We start from the raw sequence: 18,978 nt of genomic DNA on the forward strand, positions 1-18,978 counted from the left end.
TATGTTCGAATGGAATGTAATCGCTATTCAGAATAAAATACTTACGGATAAATTGGTTTGTTTTATTATTGCCATAAATATGAATCATTAGTTGGGGAGCTTCAAATTCTGAAAATTGTCTTGGAATTCTTGAAATCGTTAAAACAGGTATTTTTCCGCCTCAGATGCTTATGGATCCCCAGAGGACGATTGCTAAGTGAGATCTAAATCAACTGTCTACCGACAATTACTAAAAGGTCATCCCCTCTGTGCTGTCTAATCACTCTACTGCTCAATTTCTCGTCTCCTCGCGTAACTCCACAGACGTGCGCTCTCTGTCTCCCAAACAGAAAAGTTGTCCAGACGTGAAAGTGGAGATTGCATCCAGCATGGCTTAAAAGTGGGGAGAAATTGCTTTGTGTGACCAATTGAGTTAGACTCAACTAAAACATCGGTCTGACGTTCTAGAACTGATTAATTAGCAAATGGTCGTCCTACATTTGCCAGTAATCGAATAACAAATTGGATAACCCAAATCATGCGACATTCACTTTCACGTTTAGAGAACTCTATTACGGCTGAAGTTTTCCTTCGGGTCATTTTCAACTAAATAACGTTAACCATATTGTTCAAACTCATTTCGACGATTATTTGAAGACCGAATATAAAGCAATCGTTTCGCGGTTTGATCATAATTATATTTACGTACGTTTATTTGATCCGATTATAGATTAATTTGTCGCGCGACATCGAATCGAACATTGACGTGATTTTCAATTTTCTGGAATACTAAAGAATTTTCGGATACCGTGATATTTCGTGTCGAATAGTACATCGTACAATAGCAGAAATCTCTCAATGGGTTTGTTTGCGTGAGCGGCTTTCGCAGCTCCACATTGTTCTAGGATTAAATATCACCATGTCAGCTACTGAAATAAGCAGTCGCACAATGCGGCGCCGTGAAATAAAAGACGGCCTTACACAGCTCGAAGAATATCTAGTAAAATACGAGCAAGATCCTAATCCGTGGAAGCAACTGAAAACGTTACAATATAATGAAAATTCGAGTCAAGGAACAGTTTATAGCAGAAGATATTTGCGTCGATCTACTTGCGATCGCTGAGAAATTGCTGGCCAAAGATAAACAGAAACGAACGCACGAGCGATGCCAAGACGCACTCGTTGCCTTCGGTTTGAGAACGTGGCCAGAGTGACATTGCCAAATCTTGAATTACCGAAATTGGATGTCAAGGTCGAAGGATTGCGTAACACCAATAATACAAATGAATCTCTTACTACGATCCGTCGCCGCGAACAATTATTAGAAACAAAGCCAGCGGGGAAACTAAGCTGCGCCATTGCGATAGCTTGTCAATCATAAACGAGGACATCTGATATCGTTCAAATTATTGTAAGAACCTGTACACTCGTGGAACGTCGCGTCGCGTCCATAGAAATCGGACAACGTAAATCAGATAGGGGCATGGACGCGTACTATGCCAAAACAGTAAAATCTGGTGAATCGTTTAACGTGAAAGGCTTCTTAAACATTCCCAGCATTCGTGTCAGACGTGTGAAAGATTTGTAACAACTGAATATGATTTCTCCGGTAGAACCAAAGCTATTTGTTCGAAACCATACATCGAACAAATATCATTCTGTTTTAATTGTTTAGGTTAAATACTATATCCCAGCTTACCTCACAGATCTGAAGATTAAAGAGAAGTATAGTTCGTGAAACCCTAGTCATAATGGGAGCCATTCGGATCGCGATAGCGAGCATTAATCGCGGGCAATGTTAACGCGAATAAATGGACGATAAGAGGCAATGAAAAGAGACGATTTTAAATAGTTCTCGTTAACCTCTAATTCGCTACAAATATCATTGTCGACAAGTCAATCATGACAATATAATTACTAGATACGACCATCGCGATTCCTGCTTTCAAACGACAAAATCTAAAATCGCTGTATAAACGAAACAATGTGTGTTTGTAACAGATTGGCTAATTATCGTTTGAAATTGGAAATTTACAGGTCAAGGCAATATAATTCCAGGATAGAAATATCTCCTAGAAAGCGCTGCTCCCGCACGATCGGTGACCGAAGCTATACACAATGGTAGAGGCATAAATTCATGACTACAGCTACCACCTAATGACGATACACTTGTCTCGCGGAGACTCTCAGCCTCCTCATCGTTTCTCAAATCTGCAATGTACCGTGCAAAAACCACTCGATCACGAAACAATCAGAATCTGAGAAAACATCAAACGTACACATGCAAACTTTCATAAGACATTACCATACCAGATATTGATTAGTACAGGATCAAGGTTATCCTTCGTCAGCATCAACCGGATCAAGATATCTTCGCTTCAAAGATCCGATCTTGTCTTATAAATAACTTAAATTGCTTATCGGTGCAAACTACACTATCCATAACGACTCGGGTTTAATAAATGTGTCGTAGAGCGAAGGTATGCTTTTAAATGTCTACATATTGCATTAAGAAGGCGATAAATTGGCTAGTTATATTTATTAACTTTTAAATATATTCTAATAAATGTTTTAGTTTGTGCCTTGAAAGACCAAATATTTCGATTCAAGTAAATTTTCGTTGGAAAATTTTCTATGCAATTTTGTAAAGAATCTTTTTTTACCGATTCGTTATGAATGGGTTTAATAAACACAAAATTATTCCCTATCGAACAAGTTATTTAATTTGTAATCGTGTCTGTGTGGAATTCCGTATAGTACAGTAGTACCTCGAGAAGAGAAATTCGTATAAATCTGGTCCGCAGGGAGACCGATATTTCCCTGAGAAGGTATTCACGACCCTTTTCGAATATATTGGTCGCTCCAGACGTTTCCCACAATCTCGCATTCTCCACGGTTTCGATGCCGCGTGAGAATTCGAGGCAACCATAGCTTCTTATCGATCAGCCTCTTTATTCTATCTCCACCGTACCCTGACTTTCTCAGTCAGTCATGTTCGGATAATATATATCATACTTTTCATTTCTCGCCATTTACCAGATTTTATTATGCTCGCGGTCGCGATCCCTTCGAACGATCATGCTTAGGTAAGGAGAAACGGTTTCGCTAATATATCACGAAACTACCCGTTTCTCAAGTCTCGAAATAATAATTCACGTACAAAATATGCAAAAGCTACATATTATAATAATTCTATATCCTTGCAAAATAAGAAAGAATATTTTTGATGGATTTGAAGGGACGTTAACGGTGACTTATGTTAAATTCTGATATAAGCGATGACGAACCATAACTCTAAAAGTGAGAAAATCCGATCGAGAAATCTGATGTAACGCGATGAAACCCTGAACATATAAAAGCCGCTTAGCGGACAGCGGCACGTCATCCTTATTGCAATAGTGGTATCCTATACCTACATACTAATATTCCCAGTACTTACGTTTAATTACATCATTACGGCCCAATGAACACGATTTTAGTTTTTAAGATCCTTTTCTGATAATAGTAGAATGTCTAATAAAATTGTTTCTAATTAGTCCTTTATCGCTTTCCGACCTACGAAGCAGAAAAGTATTGGATCTTATTCTTAACAGTTTTAAAAATATTAACTATACACGGTAGACTCTGTATTTAATTTTATAGTTTCATGTTTTCAAATCTGTTGTAATAATTTGATTAAATATCGCGAGTACGTATAAACTTGAAAAAGAAGTGACGCGTACGGAGTATCAAATCAGCACAGATGGAAAATTTCCATACAATGAAAGACGCTCTATGGAACCATCAATAACTCCCTCTTTACACTCCCTGCACGCTAAGGCGTATACTTATAGCCCCGTACAGGGTGGACGAAAATCGTAATACTACTGAAATGGGAGCGATTCTTGACGTGAATATAAATCGAATATGTGGTAAAAAGTTTTCGTGAAAAGTGGTAAAATAATTGATTTTGTACGCGTATATTTGAAGCTCGCGCGCGTTGAGCACGTGTTTAATGTGTCCGACCATTGCTCGCTATTTCTACTTCTATCGATGTTTTTTAACCTTGTTAGTGGTAATATCCGGTATTATCTACAGTTTTACCATTTTCAAACCAGTTAAAACCCAGCTAGAACGATATCATCGTCACTGTTTATAAACACAGGTACAAGTAGAAATAGTCAATAATAGTCAGACGCGTCCGGCAAGTCGTACCCTTGTCGGAATGACTTATTTTATTCCATACTTTTACTGAATTTTTACTCCACTCTGTATACTGTGGGACCCTTCATAGTGTACGTAGATCGAAATATCTTCTTGTCACTCGTGTCACGTACGAGATCCTCCTCCTTACTTTTTCGCGGTTGGTGTTACGACCCTCCCTTCCGTGAAGTTTCTCCCCATCTCTTCGTCGATTCTTTACAACCGAAGATCGATTGAACAAGCACGTGGAAAGCAATTAATCTACAGTGTCTGTTTATACGTTGCAGCATCTTCGCGGGAAACACCTACGTAATGTTAATTATTTTCGACGTGAAAGTTTCAGTTTTTCAGTGGCGCCTTGCGACTGATTTACCGCACAAATAGCGCCATAAATTTGAACGAATCGCTGAACCATGTATTACCTATCAGAAATACTCGAGAGATATTTTACACGCAGGATGTCTCTATTAGAAAAAGATATTTCCGTTACTTTTAATGATACGTGGAAATACCCAAGGAACAAATTGTTTGATCGAAATAATAACCAAGCTTAAAAAAATGCTGAAATAATGAATCTATAATGCTGTCCGCGAAAGGAATGCTGTTTCGTGACCAAACGACGTTGAAATGGTAACTAGTAATTCATATCGATCTGAGCCATGCTATTTAAAGCCAAGTCATGTTTCTTAAACTACTCGCTACAAAGATAATGTGCCACAGATACGAGCTAATCTATTTTTCAGTACAATAAAATATTCTCTGTATTATGTATCATCGATAACACTGTTTCAGAAGGAAAGAAACGATCATGCTTCTATGTTTCTCGTGTTCCGAAATTTTTATCGTACAGTATACGTGACTTCTGGCATAGCGTGACAAAGAATGCTTAAATACTTTGGCCCTAATGGTGCTAATAATAAAAGTTAAAAGGACAGAATGCGCAATAATGCACGAATTTAGATATCAGTCTTCCTTGGTACGATAGTTCCCTGTACGTATTGAAAACATTCGTTCAATAAAATGAGGTAGGCACACGACAAAATTGTACGCGAACATACGAGCCAGTACATGGACGATACTCGTCGATCGATGGACAGCTTTCATGATAGAGCAATGACACGTTACTAAAGATAGCTTAAGCATAGACCCGGATTTATTGTTTGCGGCAAATATCTATGCTTTGCTTTCTGGTAGACGACGTTGGTGTGTACGTATCGTATAAGAGCATCGAAGAGTTAATTATAACTCTAGGTACTTTGAAGCATCTCTCCTTTATCGCGTACTCAAGATTCAAAGGTACCCTTATGTTTATTATTCGGATAATTTTAGATATCTTTATGTGTTCATAAATCTCAATCTATCGCGATAATCACTATTATTTTTCATCGAATAATTTTGATGTATGCGGTGTACGTTGTAAAATCGTCGCGTTTATTACACAGTATTTGTTCCCCTTTACTACTCGAGTCCAGTAAAATTGTTTTTCATGTTTATTATGCTTCAGGAACCATGTAATTATATATTTTTCTTATAGCAAGTTTCAAAGTTTGAACGTAACCTGTGCAATGCATGAGCAATAACTTTACAGTAGTTTTTACACCCAGAATGCTCCAAGGAAATGATTTATGTAAATAAATCAGGAAGTTCCGTATAAAAAAACAGTGTAACTGAACTTTGCAACAGCACCGATGCACTTGGAAGAAAAAACGTATCATAGGATAATATAGGCAATTAAACCATGTTCCTCTATACTATTCTATCATCACTTGGAATAGAGCTATAGTCTGACCCAGTTACGAGGCCTATCCTATGGATGCAAATGAATATTAAAACTATGCTACATTCAATACATTTATAATGGAGTTAAGAGTATAATGAAATAATAAGAATAATTGTAAATTAAAATGTAGATGCTGGAAGAGTTCAAATATTTAGAACGAAGATATTAATATTAGGTTATTAAAAGCGTGATCTAAGGAGCTATGACAAAACGAAACGAAGGGGACAGCGAGTTCAAATCTTTTAGCGACACACTAAGACCCGAATTGTCTTTGATCTTACGACTGTAATATACTTCTCCAGCAAGGAGACGTGAAGACGAACGAGTGAAAGTAACAAAGGATGTCTGCTCGTGAGAGCTCTCCGATATCAAAAGATAGACCTCGTTTATTTCAAAACCCATTAGTTTTCGAACTAAATTACTGCAGTAAAAAACGACGAAATATTAGCAAAAAATTTCTATAATGATGGTAGTATTGCGTGGTAAGATTATACAGAGTGTTCGGCCACTCCTGGGAAAAATTTTAATAGGAGATTCTAGAGGCCAAAATGAGACAAAAAGCAAGGATACTAATTTGTTGCTTGAGACTTCGTTAAAAAGTTATAGAAGCATTTCCGGCCACTCAGTATATTTTCGGTAAAGAATTTTTTTCTCTGAAGTGCGTAGGATTTCGGGAGTATGTGTATTCACCAAACATGATTGTAATTGGCCGAAAAATTTGTTCATCTTCCTGAATTTTTTTCTCGAAAGTGCGTAGGATTTCGGGAGTATGTGTATTCACCAAACATGATTGTAATTGACCCTCGCAACCAAAAATAATTTTTCCAGAACGATTTGAAATTTTTTAATTTCGCCGAAAAATTTGTCCATCTTCCTGAATTTTTTTCTCGAAAGTGCGTAGGATTTCGGGAGTATGTGTATTCACCAAACATGATTGTAATTGGCCGAAAAAATTTGTCCATCTTCCTGAATTTTTTTCTCGAAAGTGCGTAGGATTTCGGGAGTATGTGTATTCACCAAACATGATTGTAATTGGCCCTCGCAACCAAAAATAATTTTTCCAGAACGATTTAAAATTTTTTCATTTCGCCGAAAAATTTGTTCATCTCTCTGAATTTTTCTCTCGAAAGTGCGTAGGATTTCGGGGGTATGTCTATTCACCAAAAATGATTGTAATTGACCCTTGCAACTAAAAATAATTTTTTTAGAACAATTTGAAATTTTTTAATTTAATTTTTTAATAACTTTTTAACGAAGCCTCAATCAACAAATTGATATTCTTGATTTTCGTCTTATTTTGGCCTCTAAAATCTCCCATTAAAATTTTTCTCAGGGTGGCCGAACACTCTGTATAATAAACTCGTGAATCTCGCTATGACAAAATCTATTAGAATTTTGTAATATTCTACATATAATGTAATTCCAAAAGCCCATCATTATTTCGTTTATTTAACAAGCGTTCATTGTAATTTTGCGCTTATACGATAAAATTATGCGGGTATAAATATAGTGTAAATATATAATGAATCAAAATAATGTTTCACGAGTGATCATAAACTAATAGGATCAGTATACATAATTAACAAACTTGTGTTGTATATTACGACGTAGTCAGAATCGTTAATGGTATACATGTTTTCATTATTATCTTACAAAGTTGTAAAGTCAGAAGCTAAAATTCTGCGAAGACTGTTACGACTAAAAGAAAGTCTAACGATGACAATAAACTTGAAACTCTTGTAATCAAAAGATATACATTATTTTGATTCATTACATAATGATGGAGCAGAAAAATCAATTTCTATTACACAGTCTAAATATACTTGATCCACGGGAGAATATTTAATCAAAGTTTTTTCTTAACTGATTAGGCCGGAAAGCTCATTACAAATATCTCGCGAAACATCAGAAAACCCATTTACGATCGAGAAAACCTGTTCTTGAGATATTACCTCGTTATGACACTAACAGCAGCTTCAATTTACTTTCTATATTAAAGGTCACTCGATTATCTTAATAAACGATTTTAACTGAACCAATTATCGTTTGAAATGATGATATTCAAATTAGAAGATTCTTTTTTGAAAATATATTTCTATTTTTAGATATTTCTATTATTAGAGAATCTAGAATTGCTTAAAGGGGGAAAGGAGGCTAATAAAAAATTTCTGTAGCCTTTTCGTCTTCTACGGATAAATATTCAAGCAACTTCAACCCCGTCTGCGCTCACTTGTCGCAACGAAAATCTGTTTCGCGTGGAACCACAAGTTAGCATACTGTAATCTCCATAAAGACTTCGTTTCTGCTTCAAAGACCGTTCACTACGTAAGCATCGGAAATATTTATTCGATGCATTTCTCTCGAGATGCATTCTTCAGAAGGGAAGGATCAAGGTAGATTTGTTACGACTCGCACCTATCGCACCGTTACACTGCGAGCGTTGTATCAAGCTCATCGCTTAAGGCAAATTGCGCTATGAATAACGAACCATGCTGGCCGAGACCTTGACGCTTTCAGACAGCATTTACCGAACTGACCCAGAACTTCGTTCGGGTTAAAGGTTTAATCTCAGAATACAGTGACTGGAAAGACAACGCCCACGTGATCGTTGACACGGCAAAAACTACTAATACTATTTCAATACTTTATTATTCACAAAGTATTCGTGCATTCGGTGCACTGATTAAATACATATCTGAGTTTCTTTACTATCGATACGTGAAAGTGAATTTTCTGTTGCAGGTGATACTCGTGAAGTGGAACGAGCCTTACCAGAAGTTGGCATCGTGCGACAGTTCCGGCGTAATTTTCGTGTGGATCAAGTACGAAGGAAAATGGAGCATAGAACTGATCAACGACAGAAGTACTCCAGTCACGCATTTCTCTTGGTCGCACGACGGACGGATGGCTCTCATATGCTACAGGGTAATTCTACTTATCGAACTTCGAATATTTCATACCAATGGATGCTCCTCGAGGGTTTCGATTTCAGCAAGCTCGCTTAACGAAAGGGATTTATAGAGTGCATATCAGTCTCTTGACAGTGAATCGCGTAGCACCTGGATTGGGTCCAACTGATAACGTTGTTTCCACTTGTGAATCTCGAAACCCACCGTAGACAATATCAAAAGCACAAAGGGCTTTATTAACAAAACTATGACACGTTGAGCTAACGGACGTAAAATTGATTTTATGGAGTACTTTTAGAATTGGCATGTGGCAGCATCAGGAAATAAATATTGAATTTCTAACCGAGGACGGTCGAATGAAAATACATCTTATTGGCTGTATGCAAAGCGAAACGATTATTCATTCCGGGAGACTATGTATACGCGCGGCAATACAACTTAGATCTGAAATAAAATGCAAACTGTAGTGTACGTGTGTGCTCTGAATTTAAAATCGAGCACGCTGAATTATTTATGCGCTCGGTAAAGATCCTGTCCTTCTTTTTCGTTAAATAAGTTTCTATATTGAAAGGCTCGGATGAAAGAATATAAGGGCATGACATATGATGCACGTTTCCTGGATTTTATAAATAAATGTCACCGGATCGTAAGAATAGATAAAAATTTGTTTCGTTGAAGTTGCTCAAGGCTGTCGATCAGACTGTAAATTAATACAATTATTTTGTAACTGTTACAGCGTATCAACCGAGTACCCCAGTCAGTTATATTCGAATTTTAGTGTACGGCCCGTGTTTTAACTTACTTTACCACAATTTGGAACAAACGAAATAAATTAATCGTATTTCATTGCAGGACGGTTTCGTACTGGTTGGCAGCGTTGCTGGTCAAAGGTACTGGTCATCGATGTTGAACGACAAGGCTACGATCACCTGTGGTATTTGGACACCAGACGATCAGCAGGTAAATTATACTTTCGTGCTTGGAAACAAAAATTTCTTTACATACGAAACAGTTCAAATTCATACGTGGAATATGATACTTTGATATCTGCTTCTAACCTTGCGATACCCACGTTATTATAGCGTAGTATTACACTCGATCATAGTTGTCAAAGTTTCATTACAATGTAAAAACATTCTCGATGCCAGTGACAAATTATCCCAGTAACGACGTCATTTGTATCAATAAAAGTATATCCATACAAATTTGCTATCTAATTTGTATGACGTAGAAGTGCTAACAAATAGATGTCTATAAAAAAAGATTCGTTTCTATAAGGATCGAAAGATGCTTTAATATTTTTTATGACGATGTGACATTGATACACCTTGATATAATTACCAAACTTGTTTATCACTCTTTGCCCATACAATATTAATACCGATGTCAACAGGTATATTTCGGAACGACGGCAGGGCAATTAATAGTAATGGATGTTCATGGAGCGATGGTATCGGAGGTACAATTAGCAGCTGGTGTCACTTCGATGGCTTGGAGCGCCGAAAAGTTTACGATGGAAGAAGGAGATGACGATTTATCGAACGATAGATCCCACAGAGGTATCGATGATCTCGCATAGTACCTTATAAAATGATACGCTCGAATAGGTGAATTTTAAAGAGACGAACGACAACTTTAAAGCGACTTTGCGTATACTTTTATCGTTACCTCGATACGAACACACCTATACTATACTTTTAATAGAAACAGTACTTAAAAACTTTTTAATAGCTCATTTTCGAGGCAGTCGACATTAAACGAGTGAAAAGGATCAAAGTGTACGCGATAGTTAGCTTTATAATGAGACAAAATCAAGTGGCTGCTGAAAACCATCGAAAGCTTACCACCATAATATTGATTGGCAACTCCTTAGATTTCTACCTATTCGTAAAATATCCTATTTAAATATTTTCACATTTCCTTGAATGGAAATTTTTAAATCCCTCCTGCTTTGAACGAACTTTTCTGGATCGTAGACTGACGTACTTTAAAGTTTTATAACTTCTTTAATGGTTTTTCTTTTTTGATCAGACTCCATCATAATTTATCATTCTGTTATGCTAAAGAAAATGCGAATAACTTCGAATACTTGTTTCCAACGTGCTATTCGTATCACCTTCCAATTTTTTAACGCAAATGATTGTAATTCATACAGTTCAACGATTTGAAAATTCGTTAGCTGCACGCTAACCCCCCGGAAACACAATTGGTATTCTAGGGTTAAACATTAGGATCGTTAGGGAACCGAAAGCGACGTTATTCAAATATTCTTGAAGTAACTTTGTGGCGTCTGCTTACTTTATCAATAATTCTCCCGCGAAGTTCGTCTCCCGCGATTCATTATTATCGTCGGAAGGGAGAATCAAAATAGGATAATTAAGGGAATGAGAAATACGTATTTGCAGACGACCGGAATTACGTGCTAGCAGTCTGCCTCGCCGATGGCAGTATCGTCATGCTGCGATCATTCGATGACGTATCGCCCATAACGATACGTACGAACCTAAAGGCGCCGTTGCACGCTGAATGGAGTAATTCCAGAAAATTGTTAGCGATCGCCGGTACGAAAGATTCGGATAGCCCTCAGAGCAGCCCCCACGAGTACACGAATCTTCTAAAATTTTATTCAGTCACCGGTGCCCTTGTCTACACTACGGCGATACCGTACACGCAAGTACGTATATTTTTAAACGAACGTTTGTCTACACTAGAGAGCCGAAAAGATTGTTCCTAGATTAAATTTAGATTTAGTGACCAGAGGTATTGACTAATTAGCAAGATTTCATATCGTTAAGAGTAAAGTTAGATTTATCTCGTACCGTAAATATCACTCAAGGCAATCTTTATAGTTCCATCGTGAGTAATCGTGAGATATTTCGATCGTAACGCCTGTTATTTTTTCCCTTATCGATATCAGTGCGCGGTATCGGCGCTCACGTGGGGCCACAACGACAGAAGACTTTTCGTGGCGACCGGAGCACGCGTCCACGCGGCGTGGGTGTCAAGGTAATTCGCATTTCTCCGCGTAGATACTTTTATCTTCGCCGTTTTCGTACAAAAAGTGTCTGAGACACGATGCATTAACTCAACAGGCGCGTAGGTTCGCTGCAGTTGTTATCTCGCTTGGCTGTAAGAGCAGCTCTGACAAGGGAGTCCTGTGTTCAGCAACTTCCATTGCCACCGAGATTAAGAGCATCCGTGGCCGCACTTTTTGCTAGTACAATAAGGTAAGACAATCCGAATTTTGTCTAAGATAATTTTGTTCCCTGAACTTCACTTTCCAGTAAGCCCCGCAATTAAGCTAACCCAAACCTTTTCAACGAGTTCTCCACAGCAGGAATTTCCAAACTTTTTCAACTTTATACCTTCTCCATCAGTTTTTTATTTACTTTACACACACACATATACATATATAAATCGATAACGTAACTGCAGGCAACAAAATTGTATTCTACATTTTCGATTTATTTTTGTGGGTAGAATCACTTTATCGATTATGCCACTCGACGCGAGAAATACGCGCGACACTGCTGTATTGGTTATCACTGGGTCATCTTTTAATAAAATCCGACTAACAGTTTATTGAAATACAATCGATATTTGAAAGCGTCACCTCCGCATAAACTTTTGGTCAAGTTGGTAAAAATAAAGATATCGAAGTAAAAATATTAATTATTCAAACACTGAACGACTTGGTAGTCAACGTGTTAAAAAACTCTTCAGAACAAAATTAAATTGTTGTAAGAGGTAAACATAGTAATAGGAAATAAATTTTTTTTATGATCATCTTTTTCGAGATTTTAAGGCCATCGATGGTTTTTTATATGTTTCGTATATGCTCTTACACAGAATAAACTAACAAATTCAACGATCTGTGATAATGCATACATACTTTCATTTTAATAACGCATCTTGAAGCTTCATCGGGTGTTTAATGGCGACCATTATGTCCAATCGGGAAGTTTGAAACCATTTTAATCATTGTACGATGAACCTGATTTATTGGTACCCGGCTGTAAATTTAGAAAGTTATTATCACGGTAAAAGTCTAATAGCATGACATCCGGGGAGACCACTTTCCAGTTTCTTGTCTTTCGATCCGATGTCGTGTAAAATCGATATCCAATATTACTCTTGCTATTCTAGAGTAATATGCTAGGTACCCGTCATGTAGAAGCCACGTGCATTCTCTATTATTCAGTGGAATATCGATATGTGCATCAATTACGCCGCAGAAAGTAGAAAACCTGTATAGGTCATTGATTAGGAGGTTACAATTGTACATTACTATCAATGGTCGCCATTTTCAGCCCCTATTCAGGGTATGTTAACCTTCTTAGACCTCGCGATATGTGTGCATTATATTTTAATATCATAATTTTTTTTATACATAATAAATGCTAATAAAATTATGTAACATTTCCTATTACATTTACAATTTATTCAAAACTGCTTCAAAAAAATACCTAAAATTTAGGTTCCTAAAGTAAAAAATCGTTGAATTTTCTTGCTTATCCTCTATATAGATATATAAACAAGTATACCATTACATTTAAAAAAATATCAATAACTAAAATCTCGAAAAGAGTGATATCTTGCATGTCGTTGCGTTTGCCCCTTTCGATCGATTCAACTTTGTCTTGAACGATTCTTTCGTATAACAAGAAAATTAAAAAGAGAATTTATCTATTTTTATCGAACGTCTTTGTTTAACGTCTTGAACATCTTGATTTTAGATGTTCAGTACCAGAACCAAGGGAACTGAGGCGTTTCGTGTCGCGTCCGCCCCCAGGAGGAGGAAGATTACACTGCACTATGCTCAGACACGCCGTGGAACCCGTTCCTTGTTACACATTATATTTAGAATATTTAGGTGGGCTAGTGCCGCTTCTAAAGGGCAGAAGAACGAGCAAAATCAGACCGGAGTTCGTAATATTCGATCCCCAAAGCCAGGACACCCTCCAAGTTTACGAAGACACGTTGCAATGTCCATCGTTCAGCGATGGATCGGATACGGAGAGGGACACAGCCGACTTGTGCGGATCGCCTAGGAACAAAAGGAAAAACAGACGGAAACGAGAAGAGAAACTGAACGAGGAGAGCGACGACCTTACATACGTAGACACGTTACCCGAGGTAACATATTCATTTCATGTTTATAAAATAAGAATGGACTCGATGTATTTCGAATTTCATATAGAAAGACAGACTTTCCGAAACATGGTCAAAGTTTAAACAATCGCTTTATCAACATTCTCAAAATGAGTATAATTAATTGCATATATAAAATAATGTTAACGTGTGAATAATACACACATTTTGAGAATTTCTGCTATAATTGATTTCATTTACATTAATTCTTTTCTTCCGAGATAATGGAATTTATTTTACTTTCTTCGCTAACCGTCTCTTTAGGCTGATTAAAAGATAATTTTGGCTCTTTGAAGAGCAATATGACCTTTAAAAAGAAACTATTTTTAATACCATCTGAAAGGGGACCTATATTAAAGATCTAGCGAAATGTAAACATCTTTTTTCCATTAAAAAGATTGCAATTACCTTATCTTTCTTAAATATCATATATTTTTTATCGTATTTTTAAACTGCGTAAACGAGTCGATTTAATAATACGATATAATGTATCGCTTTAATTATCTGATTGCAATGAACATAAACAGTTACAGAATTTACCGTCGACAATTTTAAGATAATAATATGCATTAATCAGATCTAAAAGATACGCGGCTATCCTTGAAGAAGCCTAAGCGATCCCAGTATTGATTCGCAACATTACATATTCGTGTAAAGGGATCAATATCTTCATATCTTGGGGCATACAATTTTGGTTTAAAAAGGGGGAAACTTCTTAGTGCTCTCGAGGGTGCATTTGGCCTTATCTGACTCCAGATAGAAGGACAAGCAATCTGAAATTTAAGAATAAATTGGGAAATTGTGTATCGAAAAAGAAGAAATACATCGGCTATTTGCAATCGCTATAAACGAGAGTAAACAGATATCCAAATATCTAGTTTCATCATCGATTGCGATCAGGTTTGTTTGACCATGTTTAGGGAATTTTGTCCCATTCTAGGGCGTGAGGAATTATGTAACGTAGCAAAGTTTAACGAGCCCCGTGAGCCTCTGGGTATTGTAACCGTTCGCGTGATCAGCAGTGTCACAAGACTTATCTCTTTGTAGCACGCGAGGCTGGTCGAAGTAACGTCCAATATCTGGGGCACGAAATTTAAGTTTCACGGGTTGGCGGAGTCGGTACCCGCTAACTTGGGTCAGGTTACTTATCGAACGTCGCTGCTGCATTTGCAACCGCGACAAATGACCCTAGTGATGACAGAGTTGCGTGACGACGTGCCAGCAGGTACGTTATCGAATCGGCATGATCAAAATGCCAATTTGTCGTAAATCGAAACGTTTTTCTCCCAGGTCCGGATCCCACGTTCAATCCGAATCTGTTCTCCGAGGACGAGGAGGAATCGTTCCAGGAACTACAAAGTGCCTCGCGAAGCACCTCCGAAGCCCAGCCCCCTCCGATCGCACCGATGACGCCCCGTAACGCGCGACTGAACTCCAATCGTCCGAAATCTCAAATTTCCAATCAATTCATGACCACCGAAGCCTTACCCACCACCCTGTCCAGGGTCGACAATTACGAAAACGAGTTGCCCTACGTTGACCTGCAGGAAATGGGGAATTTGTACGAAAACTTGAGGACCACCTCCACGAACACCTATCGAACACCGTCGAGGCTCAACCCGCCGAGGTGTTGCGACGTGCCAGCCCTTCAGTCGCCAAAAAACGCGGTCGCCCCCACGCAAACCATAATCGCGACCTCGAACACGGGAACGGATTACTCCAACAATATTCAAAGGATGAAAACCGTCCTGGCTGACCAACAGACCGGCATGATCACGAAGAAGGAGCTCGAGAACAATAAGTTCAATCAAATTTCTCAGGACGACAAGACTGTATTGACAACCTGTCCCTCGACCATTATCCCTATGTCCATACACAACGGCCAAACTTCGAACACGGAGGCTTCTAGCAGCCGCGGTTGTTCCCAAGGCTCTATCGTGAACGGTCTGGAGAACAACAACGGTTGCCCTCAATCTCAGGCGATATTCCTCAACGGGGTCCAGGGTAAAACTAATCACGGCGTCAACCAAACGTCATCGATAAGCTCGTATTCCCATGGTCCGTACAACAAGAACGGCATACACCTGGCTAGCAATCATTCGCCGGCGTGTTCTTATCAGTTTCCAGAGAACATCGATCAATGCGTGGGACAATCTTGCTCGTACTGCACCTCGAGGATCAAAGACTTTAAATCGCACGAATCGTGCGGGAAAACGAACGCCAGCTACTTCGGCGCGTGCGGTTCCGCTAGCAGAGCTGACGAAATGCGTTTTATCGACGACGAGGCTCACGGCGAAGCCGCGGCGTTGGAATCGTCGCGAGGCGTTCACAGAACCCCAACTGTCGTTAGCATCGGTCCCCTTTGCATAAACGATTCCATAGTCAGAAGCTGCAGCGTCGGCTACTTGGACATGGTCGACGCGCAATTGGTCCCCTGCGACGTGGCATTGAAGATGCTTAGAAAGGAGGCACCTAACAAGAGACTGGTACTGGTTTCGAGGAAGACGAAAAGGAGAAAAAAGAATAAGACTCAGCACGAGATTGGCCAACAAACGTCCAAATCGCCGAGGCTTCGCAACTGCGGAAAGTCCAAAAGTTTGGACTCCAGCGACATATTTCCCGCTACCGAGCATATATCGTTGCCACCCCAGTTGCCGGAACACGTCGAAGAAGCAATCGGTGCTACCAGTCTCGAAACGACCGAGAACAAGAGTAACGAATCGCTGGAAGAGTCACCAGAAGCTGTAGAAGCATCGGTTGAATATGGGAAGCACGTCTGTCGTCTGCCTGCCGTTAAACCGAGCCCGATAGAAACCTGTACTTCACCCGTTAGGTAAGCGTGTGTCTATTTACTGATAAGACCAGTAATAAAATATCGTTCTAATTATTTTTCCTGCCAATGAATTTCATAGACTATCCAGTCCAAGCGGTTCGTTAGCGTCATCCTTGGACGGTCTTGCAGCTCGACTCCGAGATTTCGACGAAAGCCACTCTCTACCACCACCGTCGCCTCGACCATCGTCCAGGTAAAACATATTATATCATACGAATCGTTTGACAAATCCTCTTTTCTCTAAGAACTTTTTTCAGATTGCCTAGAAGTTCTCCCAGTAGTCCAGCACCGTCGAAGAAAGGCAAAAGACCGGCGTCGGCTTCGCCGATTAGAAGAAGGCTACTATCAAGTCCTTTACTGAGCAGAAAAACGCGAAAGAGCCGGGGTGAGAGTTCGGACGAGGAAGGGCTGCTTCAAGACGAATCGTCGGGAAGCTACCGGGACCTCGAAACGTTCCAAAAGGCACAATTACGCCAAAAGGTTGGCAAAAGTTATAAATATAGGTATACACAGTATCAATGAGCAAACTTGAATATTAGAGATAAGCGTTGAGAAAATATGCATGAAGTAAATTACTTTTTACCGGAGTTATAAAATAAACTTTCTAAATTCGTTAAACTTGGTCAATTTCCATTCGATTCGTCCATATAAAGATTTTAATATTACTCAGAGGGTCGCGAAGAAATAGTAATGCGTTTCTAATCACGATGTGCAGTTGAAGCAAAAGAGTGGAGGAGCATCTGCTCACAAATCGGAAGCAGTAAGGCGGGAACTTGTGATGCATAATAAGGCGCCGATGTGGAACGAATCTAGCCAGGTGTATCAGCTTGATTTCGGCGGCAGAGTGACCCAAGAAAGCGCGAAGAACTTTCAGATAGAATTTAAAGGCCGACAGGTAGAAAACGACTGTCTTTAAACGATAGCCTTGGTCCGCGCGATCCGATAACTAAAATCTGTTTAAATCTTTTGCCAGGTGATGCAATTCGGAAGAATAGATGGGAATGCCTACACATTGGATTTCCAATATCCTTTCAGTGCTTTACAAGCCTTCGCCGTTGCCTTGGCTAATGTTACACAACGGCTCAAGTAACTGTTAGTCGCTGATACTTCATTTGATACAGGTATGGAAATAATATCAAGAGTTAAATACAACGAACGTTCGATCTTAATTTTCGTCAATTCTAAAATATTCAAACACGATTTTCAGATTCGCGTGAAATTTGTAATACACGTACCAGAAACGCAACCCGGAACGTATGCTGTAATTAAATCGAAATATTCGTCCAAAAAGAAAAAAAAAAAAGAAGAAAAACCTAGCAAGTCGTAGAGGAATTAAAGCTGTAACAATACGCTACACATAGAATTACAATGAATGAAAGACATCTTTAAATACAGCTTTTAAGCGTGTAATAGAGCCGTATGTCTTTCGATTATTAAAACTAGTGACGGGCTAGAAATAAGTTCTTTAAGTAAACAAGCGAGCATCAACCAGCCATCGCCACGATAGAGAGGGATTTTTGCACCGAAATCTCGAGCCGAATGCATATGGCCTTGTGTGTAGCACGAAAACGAAAACACAAACCCTTCTTAAGGCCTTACGCGAGCCTCTCGAACGAACGCCTTCAAGCTAAAGTAAACTCGACATACACTAATTTCACTTCGCGGATCTTACAAGTAGAGAGTTAGTAGTGGGAGTCGCTAATTTCGATAAAATAGGTACTACATGCTAGACTTACACCTACGAAAATAACAGATTAATATTAGTCGAATATGTCTATGAACTTTTAAAAAATCAGAGGTTAAAAGTTCACCAACAATATTGTACTTACGATTTTCGTAGGTACAGTTCTACTCGTCCCATATCAATTTTATCGAAATCAGCCGTTTGACACTACTAATCCTCCCCTTGTTAGCGTGGACAGTTGCAAAGGGACTTGAATTCGAGCGGGACACAATGGATTTTGTTGTAAAGGAACCGTAGTGAATAAGATTTCGTTGAATGCTTCTTCGCCGTACCGTCCAAAATATTTCGTTTCTCCCAACTCTTCGAGTGCTCATTTTTGTATAGTTTATGCGACACGTTGAAGTCTAGTAATGCTGTTGAAAGTTCACCTCGTTCATTTTTGCGGTCCGCCGGATGTATT

The 18,978-nt window shown here is 38.8% G+C and overlaps 1 protein-coding gene across 2 annotated transcripts in view; it reads left to right on the top strand.

The window, feature by feature from the left end:
- Nucleotides 1-18,971, top strand: part of LOC122401666 (tubby-related protein 4) — a 53,018-nt gene extending 34,047 nt beyond the window's left edge. The window contains exons 3-16 of one of the 2 annotated variants that reach the window (XM_043403941.1): nucleotides 8,684-8,866; nucleotides 9,703-9,810; nucleotides 10,244-10,409; nucleotides 11,256-11,524; nucleotides 11,768-11,856; nucleotides 11,943-12,077; nucleotides 13,587-13,986; nucleotides 15,049-15,226; nucleotides 15,292-16,834; nucleotides 16,914-17,027; nucleotides 17,080-17,314; nucleotides 17,550-17,729; nucleotides 17,808-17,955; nucleotides 18,042-18,971. In XM_043403941.1, the coding sequence (XP_043259876.1) occupies nucleotides 8,684-8,866; nucleotides 9,703-9,810; nucleotides 10,244-10,409; nucleotides 11,256-11,524; nucleotides 11,768-11,856; nucleotides 11,943-12,077; nucleotides 13,587-13,986; nucleotides 15,049-15,226; nucleotides 15,292-16,834; nucleotides 16,914-17,027; nucleotides 17,080-17,314; nucleotides 17,550-17,729; nucleotides 17,808-17,924 (3,717 nt within the window). In that variant the 3' untranslated portion in view covers nucleotides 17,925-17,955; nucleotides 18,042-18,971. The remainder of the gene's footprint in view (nucleotides 1-8,683; nucleotides 8,867-9,702; nucleotides 9,811-10,243; nucleotides 10,410-11,255; nucleotides 11,525-11,767; nucleotides 11,857-11,942; nucleotides 12,078-13,586; nucleotides 13,987-15,048; nucleotides 15,227-15,291; nucleotides 16,835-16,913; nucleotides 17,028-17,079; nucleotides 17,315-17,549; nucleotides 17,730-17,807; nucleotides 17,956-18,041) is intronic. The other variant, XM_043403943.1, reaches the window with a different exon arrangement.
- Nucleotides 18,972-18,978: the final 7 nt, after the last annotated feature.

Source organism: Colletes gigas, unplaced genomic scaffold, assembly GCF_013123115.1.
Source record: "Colletes gigas isolate AHSC1104 unplaced genomic scaffold, ASM1312311v1 Colletes_gigas_Sc00027, whole genome shotgun sequence".
Classification (NCBI taxonomy): Eukaryota; Metazoa; Arthropoda; class Insecta; order Hymenoptera; family Colletidae; genus Colletes; species Colletes gigas.